Source organism: Manacus vitellinus, unplaced genomic scaffold (genome assembly GCF_001715985.3).
Source record: "Manacus vitellinus isolate BGI_N305 unplaced genomic scaffold, ASM171598v3 scaffold_26_pilon, whole genome shotgun sequence".
Classification (NCBI taxonomy): Eukaryota; Metazoa; Chordata; class Aves; order Passeriformes; family Pipridae; genus Manacus; species Manacus vitellinus.
Window position 1 is genome coordinate 5097418 of NW_021939960.1, and position 18541 is coordinate 5115958.

General features: G+C 42.7%; 1 protein-coding gene across 1 annotated transcript; it reads left to right on the top strand.

Moving 5' to 3' along the window:
- The first annotated feature begins 797 nt into the window (after window positions 1–797).
- Window positions 798–12183, top strand: CDH26 (cadherin 26). The gene is made up of 15 exons (XM_018073890.1): window positions 798–830; window positions 2691–2768; window positions 2853–2975; window positions 3427–3588; window positions 4785–4932; window positions 5543–5709; window positions 5873–6001; window positions 7112–7297; window positions 7460–7728; window positions 7856–7998; window positions 8171–8404; window positions 8925–9152; window positions 9751–9875; window positions 11218–11301; window positions 11983–12183. The coding sequence occupies exons 1-15, from the start codon at window positions 798–800 to the stop codon at window positions 12181–12183; spliced, it is 2310 nt and encodes a 769-aa protein (XP_017929379.1).
- The last annotated feature ends 6358 nt before the right edge of the window (window positions 12184–18541 follow it).

Genomic DNA, 18541 nt, shown 5'->3' on the forward strand with positions numbered 1-18541 from the left:
CTTTCACACCTTCCAGAATATTATATAATATCTTTTCCAGTTCTAAAAGAGAATACACATTATGCCCAGTAAAAGCAACACAGGAGAATAGAAAATGCTGTAAGAGCTATTTCCAAAGCCAGGACCTTCCCCATACTCTCTGCCACTCTCTGTCTTCTTTCTACGTGATTTTACCAGACTTAATTTTTAATTTCCTGCTTCTTTATGTAGTTTTATGTGGAAGGTATTTTTCACCCCCTGGGTGGGAAGTTCAGCCTCAGGTACACAGCTTCACCCTGGTGTGATGGCTTTTCAGCACAACAGGACACTGGTGGTGGTGATCTCAGCTTTCAAATAAGCTGCTCTTGTTTCAAAATCTGAGGTCACAGAAACTCCTGGGCGTGGCAGATAAAACCAGCTTCAATTGAATGTAAATCTCCTGTTTACTCTCTGCAGATAACTGAGAAGTTCTTAGGAAATGGCAAAACAAGACACGTGTTTACCTTTATTGCAGCCATGGCCCATTTATTGGGTGTGGAAGTGGCAGCTGCAAACTGACTGAAGGGAACCAACACCACGGGAGGATTGAGCTTTTCTTTTGGTCCAGTCTTACAGAAACAACAATTCATCTTCTTTCACCTTGTGGGACGAGGCGGAAACGCTCCCAGGCCTCTGGGGCAGCTCCCGGGGCTGGTTTAAAAGCTTTGGGCTGTGGGAGCCGTCACACAACGTTCCACAGACCCGGCTCTGCTGCACCTGGGTGCTCCCACCTCCCACAGCACCACCTTCCCAGGCTCCCCGTGGTCCCACTGCTCCCCATGAAGCTGCTCCTCATCCTGCTGCTCCTGCAGGTGGGTGTGGGTGGGGGTGTGGGGGGAGATCTGGTGGCATGGGGGGTATGGAGCGAGGATGGAGCCAGGATCTTGTCAGGGCAGAAAATGGACACTGAACATTCCACATAATAATGAGGAAGGACTTTTCTGTGTGGGTGACTGAGCATTGGAACAGGCTGCCCAGAGAGGTGATGGAGTGTCCTTTCCTGGAGATACTCTGGACACAATCCTGAGTAAGCAGCAAGCCTGACAGAGTTCCAGCAGCATTTGGACAATGCTCTCAGGCACGTGGTGTGATTCTTGAGGATGGTCCTTTGCAGGGATAAGAGTTGGACTCGATGGTCCTTGTGGGTTCCTTCCAACTCAGCATATTCTGTGATTCTGTGAATGTGCTTGAGGGGACCTGCTTGAGCAAGGAGGCTGAACTAGATGACCTCCAGTGGTTCCTTCCAACCTTAACCACTCTGTGTGATTGGGATTCTCTTTGTCCTCGTGTGGTGCCTCCAAGACAGGCAGCTGCTCTGTCCCAGGAACTGGGTTTGGGTCTCCAGGGAGGGGGTTTCCAGGGGTGGGGACCCTCTGCTCCTCCTGCTTTGGCTACCAGAGCACTCACAGCTGGCCGAGCACACTGGTGCCCAGTGGTGACCCTGCTGTGTTAATCATCCCTCCAGTAATTCAGTGGCATTTCCATGAGTCTTTCTGTGGGTTTTGTGGTCCTGTCCTGGGTTGTTCCTTTCTAGCAGTGCCTGTGGCTGGAGTGGATAAAGCACTGCCCTGAGCCATTGCTGTACAGGAGCACACAGAGGAGGGGGAGAGGCCATAAAATGCACACTTAAAACTTCCAAAATATTTAAAAGTGCTGCATGTACCCAAAGGGTAAAACAGCTTCTTCAGGGGTTCCAGCAGAGTTGAACTGGGAGCAAAGCTAATAAAGATGACTTGCAAGGGCAGAGTTGAAGCCTTGCCTGCTGTTTTTACATCACAGAGCTTTTCCCTGGGTATACAACAGCTTCTGAGTAACTCCAAGGCATTAGTGGTGATCTCTGCTTCTTGGCAGGTGTATAACCATGGCAAGTTTAGAAGTATTTTGTTTCTTCAGAAGTAAGTCATGGGGTAAAGGCCTGATCTTCACCCAAGTCTGGGCAGGCAGAGACCTGTTCCATTTTTGGAAACAATTGATGCGATAAGTCATAAACCCCAAGAGTTCTGAAGAAAAGGAGAAGTGTCTGAGTTACCTGTGAGCTAAGGGCATTAGTGTAATTTGAGCATGGTCATGGTCCTTTGAGGTGAAAGACTGCCAGGATAAAGTGTTTGAAGCTGGTGCAGGAAGCCTGTGCTTATGAAAAGGCAAATCCTGCTGATGTGGGTGTAATCACCATTCTCACTAATTTATTTTACTCATCTGGATCAGAGACTTCTGTGCAGTGTTCACCTTCTGGTAAATCAGCTGGTTGGAACACCTTGAGTCACACCTGAGACCCTGAAATACTCCCCAGACTTAACTCTTTTTCCCAGAAGTAGGTTTATGTCCTGCCAATACCAGACAACTTCTAAAGGAGCCCAAGACACAGAGACAGGGTTATTAAAAAGTAGAGATACTTGGTTTGAGAAAAGCCATAGAGATGATGCCATGGACTGGTGTCTGCATGGATGCAGTGATTTTATGTGTCTGGCACTGGCCTCACCTGACCAGAGGAATGACATCCCAGCTCTCATGTGATTCATTTGGAATGGGATAGATGACATTTGTGGAGTTTCCAGGGTTAGATACAATTCAATACAATACTGTCAAAACTGGATCAATATGTTTCTGTGAAGGCAAACTCCTCCTACATGACATATCAGTGTTTCTCACAATCACTTTTCTTTTCTCACAAGGTTACTGCTGCCAACAGTTTTTCTCATGAAATTGAAAATTCCAGTTTAAGACAAGCCACCCGAGGGAAGAGCATTCAGGTTTGTGGTCAGTGTTATATAATAACAGCCACACAATGGCTGATGGGTGAACAGGGGCACTGAACACACTTCTTTATCCAGCAGTGGGTGGGTTCTTATGAGCTGGACAGTCTGCGTCCTCTCCAGCGCACAAAAAGGACCTGGGTTATCACCACCATTGATGTTCAAGAGGAGGACAAAGGACCATTCCCCAAATATGCTGGACAGGTACAACCTCTTAGGAAAAATTCTTCTTGAATAGTCATTACTTACTCAGCACAGGTTGTATAATAAAATACCACAGGGAGGAGAGGGCAAGAATTGTGCATTAAACAGCAACTTTTTAAAAAGCTGCCTTGTTCAAAGTTGTCTTATTTACACCGAGTTGGGTAGAATTTGGAGGTGGCAGGTGTGTACTGCTCCTTCCCATGGGAAGCTGCAGGGACACTCAGGAAAAAGAACATTCTGGAAAGGAAGGGGTGAGAGGATCATGGCCCAGAGCTGTGCAGAGTGGTGGTGCTGCAGCCCAGGAAGCTGTTGGGCTGGGTGAGACCAAGCCTGCAAGCAAGGCCCATCTGCAAAGAGAAGGTGGGCACAAAGAGGGCTGGGCCTAAGTATTTTATATTTCTGTTCCATCCTCCTTGCTCACATTGCGTTGTTCTACTTCTCTTTTCAAAAGCTGTTCAATAAAAAATCATTTAACACGTCACTAAAATATTTAATCAGTGGACCTGGGGTAGATGAACCCCCAGAGGTTGGATTGTTTTCCATAGAAGATGATGTGAATGGACACGTGTATGTACATCGCACCATCGACAGGGAGAAGACCCCAGTGTTTCTGGTAATGCACTTTAAACTGTTTGCAAAGGTTAATTGATTTTTCATGACTAAATCCTTCACAAGAATAAGACACGCCTGTGTTAATATTGTGTGTTTTTATAACCTCCTTTTCTTATCTTGAACCTATAAATAAGTGCTAAATTGATTGCCTCAGCAGAGACCAGTAACCTCATCACTCATGATTCTAAATCTCTTTTTTTGAACATCCATAAATATCCATACACTTCTTTTCTGTTTTCTTTTTGGTATGACCCTTGATCATAACCTAAAACTTTAGAGGCTGTCCTGAAATTCAAAGTATGTTACAGCTATATGGCCAGAACACTGAGGTTTAAACACAGAACCTCCTGATCAGGAGGATGGAAACAAAAAAATTCTAAATAATCCTGGAGGAGCTGCAAAGATGTATTACTGTAACTTTACATAACAGGAAGCATATGTTTCTCCTTAAAAAGCAGAAAAGTGTTCATAAGCAGTAACTGTAATGAAAGAAATGTGGTAGTGTGATGAATGAAATATGTGAGTGTGGGTTTGTTTTCCTCTTGCAAAAAAATTTTTCAGTTGTGATCTCCTTATGTTTATTCTGTGGTGATCCCTATTTGTGTCTCTGTGGATTAACTGTACCCAAATCATAGCTTTTCATGTGGTTTTCAGTGCAAGGTCTTGCCTTTCATAATGAAAAGATAAATTCTGGAGAGCTTTGTAATCCCCCTCACTGCACAGGACTGTTCCAGGGCTGGGTTTTAAAGCAGAACTAAGTTTAGCAAAGGAGGATTCAGCCTTCAGAGTTGAATCCCCTGCACATCCATGGATATGGAGCCAAAATATCCTAGAAATGCAGCAGAAGAAAACCGAATGCACTCCTTAAATAAATACTGCAGAACTGGGAAGCAAAGGTGAAAATCTTCTGTCTGGCCCTGAGGATATTTATGTATTTTATATTAGGCAGCCATTTTCAATAATCCAGATTCTGCTCCTGAAAAAAATCATCTTCTTTTACTTTAAAAAGTATTCTTTGATGCCCAGGATGATCATTATGAATCTGCTACCTTTGTAAGGTGAAATAATGACTTAAGCATGTGTCTGAAAGCCCAAAATTTGACTGAAGCAGCTTCAAAATTGCAAGTTTTTTGTTCTGTTTGATATCTAAACGGTGCTGTTCAGCCCCTTCTGATATCTGGGTTGCTGTACCTGTAGATACGTTTTGATATTGAGGACAGAGAGACTGGGGAACAATTGGACCGCCCTTTGTTTTTCAAGATAAACATCCAAGATATTAATGACAATGCACCTGAGTTTTCCAAGGAGGAATATAGCATTACAATAGGAGAGGACCACAGGAAAGGTAAGTGCTTTCCAAACAAGGGGTACTGCTCCCTTCTTAATTCCTTCATCGTTTTTATCCCTTTCTTACTAAATCTGTTCTTCTCCCTACTTTTATTTAAACACTCCTGGATTTAGGGATTACCTCTATGTTTTACCCTCGTGTCTGATTAACCTCAGTGTACATTAGCATAATGTTGGAGACATTCTGGAAAAACTCCCAAGGTATTTCTTCTTATCTACAAGCCAAGATGTTGGCAGGTTGATCTGAACTGTGGATCTGGAACCTACACATGCCCTTTGCTTCACAGGAGGTGGTCAGACACTGTTAAGAAATACAAAGACTTAGTCTGGGTGTGTAGTGGGCATGGTGTCAACTCCTCAGAAGTTGGCATAATAAAACTAATAAATGTTTTTTATAAAATAAAATCAAGAGTGTGGCACTAAGTGTTTGAGGCGGATTTGCCACCCAAATGAAATCGTAGGGGCCAGAGTCTTTTCAGGGATAACCACAGCCACAGGAGAAGTTACAGGTTGTCCTAGGACTTGTGTGTTTAAGAGCCTGCACACAGGCCTGAAAAACTCCATGCTGAGATTAAACACTTTTTTAATATCTGGATTTTTCTTCCTAGATGAGCCAGTTTTCCAAGTCACAGCCTTGGACAAAGATGAAGTCGGCACTGCGAATTCCCAGGTGTCCTATTCTATGAGTATGCAAGTGCCCACTCCAGATGGATTCACATTTAGTATTGATCCTAGCACAGGATCAATACTTCTGTCAAGATGCCTGGATTATCAGGTGATGTATATTTGGCAGTTTCTCATAATTTAATGCATGATATGTGTTATTACACCGTTACCAGGTATAAGGAGAAGTCACATCCAGCTTTGTCGCTGTGACTGGCAAAATGTGGGAACTGCTTCTGCACTGATTTTGGAATCTCCTTGTTTCTGTTTTTCAGACTGCCAACTCTTTCAAACTTTTGGTTAAAGCCAGTGACCAGGGAAGTCCCCAGCTGTCATCTACTGCAACAGTGAATGTAGCTGTTGAAGATGCAAACAACCACCTCCCCGTGTTTACTAGTGACAGTGTAAGGGAAAACATCATTCCTTCACTGAGCCTTTCTAAATACATTTCAGTCCTTCAAACTGCTAAATGCACTCAGCAGTGGAAATGGGAACTCTCAGACACTTGCAGCATTAGGCCAAAACATGTGCAAATGAGATTTATGTGTCAGAAGAAATATCGCTTAAAATGTGGGCAGTACAAACTTCCAGTTTTCTGTGTGTGGCACCAGAAGGTTTTGTCTCACTGGTAGCAGAAGGAAGGTGACAGACTAGCTTAGTCTAACATCTGGGAAGGTTAGGTGCTGGTTGTCCAGAGAAGTGGTGGATTCCCCATCTCTGGAAGTGCTCAAGACCAGGTTGGGGCTTTGAACGACCTGGTCTAGTGGAAGGTGTCCCTGCCCATGGCCAGGGGTGGGAACTAGATGGCATTTAAGGTCCCTTTCAACTCAAACCATTCTATAATTACAATCTACTCTATTTTACAATCCACTAAATTAACTATCCCAGCCAAAACCAGCCCTTGCATGCAGAGTGCTGAGTCATGGCAAGCCCTGGAATGTGTAAATATTTGGAGTTGTAGATGGTAAGAATGGATACCAGGTTACAACAGTGTGTACAAAGTCACTTACAAGGGCAAATGTGTTCATTGGTGTGTTACCATAGTAGGTCTCTTACCCTCAGAGTGCTGTTTGGAAGACCTGAGGGAACAAAATTAAATAACCTGCAAAAACAAGAAGTCTGTGCTTCATCAGCATTAACTCTAATCTAGTAAAATTCTGAGCCTTCTCACAGCTGTGATTTGTTCCCTCTGTCTGAGTACATGGATCATCCTTCACTGCATTCTGAAAAATTCTGATGCAAGGACAGTGCTGTTTATACATTATAAGGCAAGAGTCTGAACTTTCAGCTCTCAACCAGTGACCAATTTATATTAAGAAATAAAGAGGAACAAATCACATTTTATTACGATCTCATCACTCCTTAGGTGATTTCATTGGCATTTCTCAGCCTGTCTTTGGAGTCCTAGTTAGGCAAGCTGGTGGCAACATTGCACCATCAAAAGCTTAAGCCACTGTGAAGAGATTACCCAAAATAAGTAAATAAATATCCATATTTTCTTGTTTTCCTCCCAGTATCAGCTACAGGTTTCAGCAGGACAAGAACATCCAGCTGTATTACGGCTCCAAGTGCAAGATAAAGACTCTCCCAACACTCCAGCTTGGAGAGCAAAATATAGAGTAGCAAAGGGCAATGAGAAGGAACAGTTTGCCATTGAGACAGATCCAGACACAAATGAGGGCATTTTGAGTATTATCAAGGTAAGGAGCAGTGACTTGGCAACATGTAGTGTGGCCAGTCTGATTATGAGAGCAGTAACTCAGTGTTTTAGCTGAGCCTCACCTCTGAGTTCCAGGTAACCTGCAGTGAGTGCCAAGCCAAAGGTGAGAAATGCTAATCACACTTTTGTCTGTGGTTTTCAGCCTCTCAACTATGAAAGCGACTCTGAGATGAGACTTGTCATTTCTGTAGCAAATGAAGAACCTTTCTTCATGTGTAAAAATGGCATTGTGATGACCTCAAACCTAGAATCCACCAACACAACGGTGAACATCAAGGTCATACAGTCACAGCGTGCTCCTAAGTTCCATCCTCCTCTACTTATTGTCCAAAAAGAAGATTCAATGAAGCCTGGGAGGGTATTTAGAAAGTATTCTGCCACATATCCAGATGATGTGCCAACTAAGATAAAGTAAGTGGAGATGTTCTAATTCTCAGAATAAGAAAAAGTTTAGGAATTTAAAGAGGTTTTCAAGTTTAGTTTGGTACCCAAAATCCACTGAAAATCAAAACTTGTAATTTCCCTCTTTACTGTTCAGATATGAACTAACCCATGACCCAGATGGTTGGCTGAGTGTGGATGAGAATTCTGGAGTTCTTACTGTGGCAAAAGAATTTGATGAAGGATCCCCTTTTGTGAACAACAGCCTGTACACCATTATTGTTCAAGCTACTGCTCAGGGTAAGCAGCCAGTCAGAAAACAGCCCAGCAGCATTTGGATAATAGAACACCCTGATGTTTAAAACTTGTGTTATGTGTGACTAGCAGGATAAACCAGAGAGATCCTGCCAATGAATGGTGTTTGTCAGTGCCCAGTTGTGAGGGGTTTTCTGTTTCCTTTGCTCCTGTCCAGGCTTTCCCCCACAGACTGGCACTGGCACAATCCTGCTGTACTTGTCTGACATTAATGACCGTATGCCATCATTACTGGCTCCCTCTTTGGATGTGTGTGACACAGAAAAAGGGACAGCTCTCATTGTACAGGCTAAACCTGCTCTGGTCCATGCACATTGGGGGCCATTTACATTTGAGCTGGAGGAGGACTCGGAAGATGTGAAGCGTAACTGGACTTTGGGAAGGAACTTTGGTGAGTTCATCCTTTCATGTCCCTCATGAGAAGCCTGTTGCCAGTTGTGTACCCTCCATTACTTCACTGCCTCTTACCTTTATAGTTTGTCACTGATGAGTCTCAATGAGACTGAAAGGATGTGGAAGAGCAGCTTTCAAAATATGAAGTTGCAATAATTTGAAAAAAATTACGTTAGTCTTTCTCTCTGCTGAGGACAGGACCAGAAGCAATGAGCAGAAAGGGGGTAGGAAGCTGAGGAACTACTTCTGCATTTGATTAATTACCTAATGAATTCTGAGGTTATCAGAGCAGCTGTGCCAGAATGCAACAAGGCTGGGACAGTTCTCTGCCCAGAAGGGTCAGTGAGGTGATAAAGTGGGATGTAATTTTGTCCTATTTTCTGTGGTTCCTTAAGACTGAAAAAAGTATCTAGAGTTGGGGTGCAAATGAGCTTCCCTTTGATTATCAACAGAAGGGAGTGTAGAATATCAGACTTCTTTCTGTGAGTCTTGAAATAATTTACTTGTCTTCTTTTTAGGGCAGTCAGTTGAACTTTTGATGTTAAGAAGCCTCCCACAAGGCAGCTACTTGGTGCCCATCATTATTCAGGACAGGCAAGGATTTTCTACAAGGCAGAAGCAGCACATTAGGCTCTGCTTTTGTCCAGATGGACATACATGTAAAGATTCACCAGTTCCACAAGCAGTGGTGGGGCTTGGAGGCAGTGCCATTGCAATAATACTGATGGCTTTCTTATTAATACTGGGTAAGTAACTTATGTGTGCAGATTATCTGTCATCTGCCTATTGGGTCTCATGCAATTACAGCTCATGAACTAAAATCTACTAAAATTATGATTATAGATTGTCTAGATGATGACTGGAAAACACAACTTGTCATTAAGCTGAACTCTGTAGTACAACAAAGTAAATACTCTTGTTTGCATTGAATAAAATTCAATACTTGACTTTTTTGACATTAACTGTGTACTGCCAAACTGGAATTAATGAATTCCTCTCATGGGGCTACACTTGTTCTAGAGCTGTAGCAGCTCATGTTGGTTAATGCTGGAGAGATGAACTATGGATTCTTTATGAAGGAAAATGACTGGATTATCTGAGCACTATTGCTCTGGTTACCTGGGTGACCTATTCTGCCTGCTGCTCAGTGCAGTGCTCTGTGCAAACAGCAGCTTGCCTGTTTGTAGCAGGCTCCTGCTCCAGCCAAGCATTCCCTCTGCACAGCTGCACTGCTGGAGATTCCTGAGGGAGCTCCTTTGGCACTGGGCTGTGTCCCTCACCAATCCATGTGTTGAGCCATACCCATCTGTCCACAATGCCCATTTCCCTTCCTTGTTTACACAGTTTCCAACATTCTACTTTGCCGGTGTCTCGGGTCAGGCTCTAAAAGCAAAGCTGTTTTTCCACCTCAGGAAGGTGAACAGACTTTAATCAGCTATAATGAAGAGAGAAGAAGTTCTTTTTCTCAGGTAAGTGCAAAAGCATATATTCACATTACCCCACAAGTGCTGTGTGGCTGAACCTGCAACTAATCATCTCTGAAATTATGTTTCCTCTGGTTTTGGAATTGAGCAAAATAAAGGGGTTTTGCCACTAAGCATATCTGGGGAGTGGTGTTCTGCATGGACTGGATAATGCCACTCTGGGGACAGACTTATTACCACTCCTGCCATTTTTCAGTATCAGCAGGACCTTCCCAGGTGGCTCATCCTGCTGGTGAATCCAGTAGATGGGAAGCACAGTATCTCTTGTCACACTAACACACACATAGCAGTGTGTTCAACGAGGGACTAAATGGGAGTGAAAAATGGAATAGTCTGCAAAAGTGTGATCTTTCCCAGCCCAGTTCAGTTCCTTATTAACACCAGCCCTCTCCCCGTGTGCAGGCTAAGCTGGATATTGCACAACATGCTGCTCCAACCCCTGTGTCTGTGGAGGCTGGAAAAGAAGGGATTGCTGAGGTAACTGCCTGGTTCCTGATGTAAATGCCCTTTTTTCTACCACAGACATTGGTATCCCAAGAATGAGGTCTGGTATTATTAACGGTAGGAAGAGTAATAAAATGTCGTTCAATTAGAAAATAAGGAAGTGTAATTTCTTCCAAAATTCTTATCACAGTACCTGAATTGATATGCACAAAATTTTATTCTGCCAAAAACATGCTGGTCAACAACTTCTACCTAACATACTGTAAAAGTGTGGGCAGGATTTATGAGTATTTTTGTGACTGTAAGATGTACTTCTGGGGTTTGAAGACTTCTGAGTTTTTTACTGTGGATTTTTGTATTATATTATCTTTTTATTGTAAAGAATACCAGAAAGAAAATTATGGTCTACATCAGTAGGTGATTGCTATGTGTTTTGTTTATAAGTACATAGGGATCACAAAAAGACTCTAAGAACAATCTGTGTCTTACAGCAGGCAAAGAAAATGTAAAATAGTCTTTTTTATATATGTGAGAACCCAATTCCTCAATCCTTAAGATCACAGTTAGGAGCTAGGATTCCCCATGTGATTTGAGGTCATGTTTGGTGCCATTAACGAAAAGGAAATTATAAATTTAGAGGAAGAAAGATGTTTAATTACTGCAGATGACGAAGAATGCTGACAGTTGGTGACTCCATGTATGCATGGAGACTGTATTCCCAAGGAGAAACAGTTCCTGAACAGAATAAGCTGCAATTTAACTGAAGAAGGCAGCACAAGAGGTGCAGCAGAGAGAAAGATAATTGAACTTATTTGCATCTGAAAAAAATATTAGGAGGTGATTTTATGCAGATCAAACCTCAGATCCTGTGTCTGTCTTCCAGAACTGCCTTTTCACTGATTACGAGATATTCCAAGCAAGACACCTGGGTTACCTCATACAGAGAGTGGAAAAAACACTGGGTTGGGTAAGAAATGAATGTTGAACTCCTCCTGTGTCAGGCTGGCTTTTTAGCATTGGAGAAAAGGCTTTCTAACCTGGACAGCTGCCATGGCTTCAGCTGCTCTCAGCCCACACCTCAGAAGCATCGAAAGCAAGGGATATATTTGATTGGAAAACATTCAAGGCTCTTCCTTGTTGAAAATATCTTGTGTCTCAGACTTCTGGCTCCTTCTGGCTGGTCACCAGCAGTTACTGCAAGGCTGGGATCCATCACCTTTAAAAGCTCTTTAGGATGGAGAAGTGGGGCTAAAATGCTTTCTCTGGCAGGGTTAAAGTTTGGTTGCCTGCTCTTGCACTTCTGTGCCATCAGGGAAATTCTAATTCCTCTTGCCATGTCCTGTGTGAGCCCTGCATGCTCACAGACCTGCCCTTCATGGCCCCATGCCATGGCAGTCAGGTTCCCTTGGCAGCTCTCTGGTGCAGGGCACATCCAATGCCCTTTTCTGCCTCGTTTGTACCCTGGGGGAAGTTCAGGCTCTGGAGCTTATTCAGCTGAGAGTTTTGTAAAACTTTTCCTTGTCAGAGGAAGGGTCATACTCTTCCCTGTAACTTCCTGGCTCACCTGTCTGATTTGCATGCCATGAATTCCTTTAATTTTTAGAAGGGAGCTTCTGTGATGACGTGCCTTGTTTGTTCCCTTCTTTAGAAACTGTATCACCAAACCACACTAGAAGATTCCAGGGACATTGATGAACCTTGCAGATACTCTGAGGAAGGAGAACTAGAGCAAAGTGACTCCCCCTGCTCTCTCTCCATTGGTAGTGAAGACCTGCCTGTTGATTTTTTGAACACTCTGGGACCAGGGTTTTCTACTCTGGAAGAAATCTGTCAGAAGAGATCTACATAATTCAATTAATTTCAGAATAATGTGACTACTTTATGGTGTTGCAAAGGCTTCTGGCAGGAGCACTGACAATTTCAGAAAAAAGAACCATCTGTCCTTGAAAAGCTTTGCAGTGTGTTTGCACCACGAGGACCTGGCCTTTTATTCCTCCTGCCTGCACTGTCTGCACAAGGGCAGCCAAGAATGTGACATGTCTGGAGGGTTCACTCTACTCTGCAGAGATGATGGAAGGATTTTGGCATATTTGTGCAGACTTGCACAAATAGAAGATCTGATATTAAGGATCCTCAATTTATTATGCAAAGGAAAAAAAAACCAGATCTACTAGGTTAGAAATTCCAACCAAAGTCCTGTACAGAAATAAGCCAGTTTTGAACCTGTTGGGGCAGTAATATAGTCCTTTCTCCAGTAAGTGTTCTCTTCTAAATCCAAGATTAACTTCTGCACAATGCCATGTGGATCTGACCTGACTTTTCTATCTATATGACACTGAAACATCGAGGAGAAGGAACTTCTGCTCTCGTGTGACTGTACCCACACACGGACAGGAGAGGTCTGCACATCCTTCCTTCGAGCAGGAAAAGGCACTTTTGGTCCTTGTGTGCTGTGCTGGCATCTGCTGGTGGTTGGGATTATGGCACTGCTGTAAACACTTGAAATGCTAAGAAATTGTTGGCAGACAAGATCTGGTTATTCCTCTCGGTGAAATAACTACCTGCTCCAAATGAGTCACAGGTGACTGTGAGGAGGAAACCCATGGGTTTCCTCAAGCATCACTAATTAAACAGGGGAAATGATAAATAAGGGACAGTATCAAACTTCCCTATTAGGAAACCACAGGTGTGTTACTTTTAAATTTTGAGGTTTGGACATGTCTGACTGAGTGTGATTGACCAATGCTTGGTTATGGCACCAGGACTGTTGTGTTACACAACAGGGATGAGGGGGAATAGCTCAGGACAGAGTATTCTGCCTTTAGGTGAGTTATACATGCAGTGAGTGGTGGATCAGTCACAAATCTTACTTCTGTTCTACTATAATTCTGTGCTGAGAGAAAAATGCGTTGCCTAAGGTAAGCACTAAGTCTAGTAGCTAAGACACTGGTTTTCTGTTTCAAAGTTTACTTAAACAATGCATTATGCTTTTGCTCAGATATTATTAACTAATAATTCAGGGCTGGAAACTTCAGTCAAGTGTGATAAAAGAATCTGGCTGACTGTCAGGCAGCTACATTTTCCTAAATGCCAGCAGCAAGATTTGTTTGCACAATAAATCACTCCTGTGATAAACTGACCTTAACCTATAATTCCAAGTGGAACACTTCAAGTCAGGTCAATGATTTGGCAGCACTGCTTATGACTGAGGTGATGTTTTTATTGCAAATGATAACCATATTGCTAAAATTAGAATTATACTGTGTTTTGAATTAGAATTATGCTGTGTTTTGCTATTTATTCTGAAAATTATGCAAGATTAAAAATAATAATGAAAATATTCTGTGTGTTTATTGTTCATGTAAACTTGTGTTGGGTTTGAAGCACACCATGTGTGCAGTCACCAAAGATTACATGTGATCAGACCCACAGTTGCTAATGCCAGAGGCTTTCAAGAGATACAATGATTACTAAGAAGTGAAAATGAGGTATAAATCAGCACATTTCTTCCCTGCATCACACATTTGTGTCAATCACACCTTTAAAGACATTGAGGGGACCTCAATAATTCATTATTGAGTGGCTCATAACTGTGTGAGGCTGGGGTTTCCATCAGGAGACAGACCAAGAAGTAAGTGTTAGAGGCAGCAGGTTGACTTGTGCCACAGATCACAATGAATATTATCCCAGAATCACAGAATATGCCAAGTTGGAAGGGACCCACAAAGATCATCGAGTCCGACCCCTGGCCCTGCACAGGCCCATCCCCAGGAGCCACACCTGGTGCCCCAGAGGATCAGCCAAATGCTCCTTGAGCTCTGGCAGCCTTGGGGCTGTGCCCACTGCCCGGGGGAGCCTGGTCAGTGCCCGACCAGCCTCTGGGGGAAGAACCTTTTTCTAATATCCAACCTCAACCTGCCCTGACACAACTTCAGGCCATTCCCTGGGTCCTGTTCCTGGTCACAGAGAGCAGGATCAGTGCCTGCCCCTCTTCTCCCCCTCACGAAGATGTTGTAGACCGTCATGACGTGATACCCCAAGCAGGTTTGGGCCTCAAAGCTGCTCTTGCCCTGTCTCCACTGGGGCAGAGAGGGAACCATCAGACTCCCAGTCACTGAGGGAGCTTCCAAAGGTTCACACGGAGCTTGATGCGATGTCCCTGCTGGACATACACCCTTTTCCACCGGTGCCTCGCAGCAAACCTGGGCTGAGGGAATGACCTTCAGTCCAGGCAATTGGCCACAAATGTTCCCAAGGCTCCACTGCTTGTGGCTGGTGCCCCCAGAATGGCCGAGCAGCAGCCCCTGCTGAGGGCTGGCCTGTGCCCTCTGTGCAAACACAACCTGGATTATCCACGGCCTCGGCTCGGCCTTTGTTCAGTCAGAGGCACAGGGAGTGTGTGAAGCCTCTGGTTTGTTCAGGATCTGCTTTAAACTAAGTACCTCCATGGCTTGCTGTTCCCTAACTGCTGGTGATGGGCTCTAGTGTTTCAATTACCTGTTCACAGCGAGAGGTCTAATCAGAGCCCTGTGAATCCCCATTACCTGTGACCCCTGCTGGGCCCGAGTCAGTGGGAGTCCCAGCAGCACAAATGTTTATCTCCGCACAGTCTTCATCTCTGTCTCTGTTTTGCCTCATTTATAAAGATCTTACTTAAAAGCAAATGACACACAATCAGCGAAGGGGAAATTAATCACGCTGGAACCAAACTTCTGACACTGAGTTTTAAAGGAAACAAGAGGCACTGATCACAGGCTGGTCCTACGGAGAGGGGGTGGCAGCACATCAGTGATAAAGTCTTTTTTTCTCAGACAGAAAGCTTTTCCCTCTCTGCTATTTCCTCTACTCTGCTGAGCAGTGGGATCCCCTGGGATATTTGGGCTGCCACAGGAGGAGTATAAGTTTTAATCAAATCTTTCTGTGCCAGTTTGGGGTCATTTTCTCCACTCTGAAGGATCCATTTATCCTGATTAAGGTATCAGAAGAAGTCGTTTAAAGGACAAATAAATGACAAGAGATTCTATCAGTGAAGGGGAAACCACATGCTGAGAGGGTTATAATTAGTTCCTTCTCTTAATACCTTAGGTGGTGTTGTATTTCACAATCCTAATAATTAAACACTTAGTAGCAGAGTGTTGGATTGGTGTTTTAAAAAACTCATGGGCCAAGCTGGAGGCTTTTCTCAAGGTTTTCTGAGAGCAAGCAGGGAACAGACATTGTAGCACGTGTGGTGGTGGCAAACTTTCCCAACTGAGTTCAAAGGCCACAGTCACCTTCAAAAAACCTGAAAATAGGCTTTCCCTTTCTTAACATGTGCTGATGCTGAAGACTGAGAAAAATCAGAGATTTATACCATTCCAGTGTGGCTTTCTATTTTAGCCTGTAATAGCACTTGGATGGAAAACTGGTGATTAGGGAAAATCGAGGGAAGGCACACTCAAAGCACAGGTGAGAAGATGCTGTGCATCTTCCTTGTGCTGTTCCTGCTCTTCACACTCTCATTATTTCCTATTTTTCAAAAGTGATGAGAAGCCTTCACAATGGAAACATCTTGTGTTAACCCTGTTAGTGAAACACAACCCCTTGACTTGGGGATGAGCAGGTACTTTCTGGATGCCCAGAAGAACAAGATTCACAATGTCTTCTGTAATCACTTAATTCTATCCTGAATGCACATTTCTTAGGGACCAGTAAATAGAAGGCACTTGAAAAACATGAATATTTAGTATTTCAGATGACCACTTTGTTTCACTTAACACTTGGGGTAGGAATCTAAAATTTCCAGTTACCCCTATGAGGTGTGAACTGAAACTCAGGTTCACCAAACATTTTTTGCTCTGAGGAAAAATCTCTAGATTTCCTCTGCTTTGTCTGTGCCACCTGCCCCACTGAGGATGCTGCAGCCAAGCCCAGTTTGCAAGAAAACTGTTCTATACCATGGAAAATGAAGCAAAATGAGGCTACAGGAGCCAGTGGAGGCCCTTCAGCCTTTCCCATGTACCCTAGACAGGTGTAATTACCCAATGTGAGATTTGGTAAGAGTGATTGAATGAATGGAAAGCAAAGCTAAAATGACCAGAAGATCAAATAACATCATCTGCTCTTTGTAGGTTCTTCTACCATTTACATCAGAAATGAAGTGTCACACAGCACAAGTATCTCCAGTAACATATTATGCAACACAGCCAACATCTGTTCCTTCTTTCTGATCATCCCCGAGAGATTAAAACCCACTCTTTTGAGAAAACAGGGCTCTCATTAGCAAAATAGCAGTATAAAAAAGTATTTTTTTTGTAAAACACAACTTCACTAAATATAAAAAAATGTAAAACACAACTTCACTATGTAACTGTGTTGGGACCACAATTACAAAGATCCTTTTCCTACAATCTCCTGATTATTCATAATAGCTGAATATGGTACATTATTAATAATTCAGTAGTTTTTGAATTGTTCTAAATTCTATAAAATAAGAAAGAAAATTACTTCAGGGATTCAATTAGCAAATTATTCCAAGGCACTGATAATTGTTAATGCTTCTTGATAGAGGCTTTTCCTGTGTGAAAACAATTCTGTAATTACCCAGGAGATGGCATAAGTAGACCAGTTATTGACCTGCCGGTACCAAGAAGTAAAACTAAGGAAGGATTGCAAATACCCCATTTGAAAACAAAGCTACTTACAAAAATGTGTATTTTGATATAGTCAGTGGAGAGGAGTTTTCTTTCTCAAGACAAAGGCCTTGCCTCATCAGCATCGTGCAAGGAAAGTACCACTTGCTGAGGAAAAGGGATGTGAGAAGGCCAAGATAAAAATCTTAAGCAGATATTCTGATTTTTTCCACTTATCTATGTCCACTATACAGAAATCTTTCTTTTTGTCCACTGTTTTTTTCCAATGAAGAGATAGCAGCAATGACTGATAAGAAATATATCTCTGTGTTTGTATCTGTATTGGACTTTGTCAGCTCATTTCAGCCTGTTTGCTTTTCCAAAGGGTTTTATTCAAAGAATTTCTTAAAGTATAGGGCATATGGTAGAATCCATTTACACCAGCAAGGTGAACTCCTCTGACACAGAAAAGGAATTTATGTTTGCAACTGGCCTTCAATATGAGCATTTCAACAGGGAAATTTCTATTTCAGCATTTTACATATTCTGAGATATATTTTCACTCTTCAAGCTTACAAATCCCAACGACAGAATTCTCTATTCAAACCTGTAAATCCCATGAGCCGAACAGACTCTGTGGTAACGGATATTTCAAAGAAGAACCAAAAATTTGGGTAGATCTGTTTCCCTCTCTTCATTCAGTGTCTCAAAATGCCCAAATCAAGGCTTAGGGAGACATTTGATAGTGTTAAACTGTAGTTTTTGATACTATAAAAGTACTTGGGATTAGTATAAATTTCCTAACTTGAAATCTACTGCCTGTCACACTCAGGTTATTGTCCGCAAGTGAAACCATGGAGAAATGCAATTAAACAAGAAACACTTCCTTGGCCCTTGGGTCAAATCCTGATTATGCAGATGCTGAAAGACTCTGCATTCCCTTTTTTTTTTTTCCTAGGCACTTGCAAGGTGCCACAGAATGTCAGAGTTGAAGCCTCCCCTTCAGAAAGGCCAAGAGCTGAGTTAGGAGAGCTATTGCAAATCAGCTCTGGGATGCAGGAGTTCAGCTGTGGAGGGAGATTTGTAAACAGGGCAGGGCAAGCACCACATTTCTAAGTTCTGAATTAATTCCAAGGAAGTGATAAAGGAGAAATTTCTGAGATTAGGGGACATAAACATATTAATATAAAAGTAGAAAAATTAAACTTACCTATTTCAGAACTGGAGATGATCACTTCACCATCCTTCCTGATGTCCATCAAGCATCAATGAATCTTATCTATGTATTGTATGGGCATCTTTTAGTCCTTGATAGAGCCTGAAAGAAGAAATTTTAGTCCTTAATTAGGGCTTCAAGGTGCTTCCACAAGAAAAGCATTAACAGTTAGACACAGAACTGCTACTTGTGATTTGGAATTTTTTTTCTTCTTATTTTTCAGGATACCTGTGGAAGGGTATTTTTTATCCTGTAATATTTGCCTCCTGCCTGGAATAGCTTCCACATAGCCAGAGATGGGAATCTCACATTTAAAAACATCCATGTTTTTTGTTTTCAAACATTTTGTTTAAGAAACATCAGCTATAGCCAGCACTATC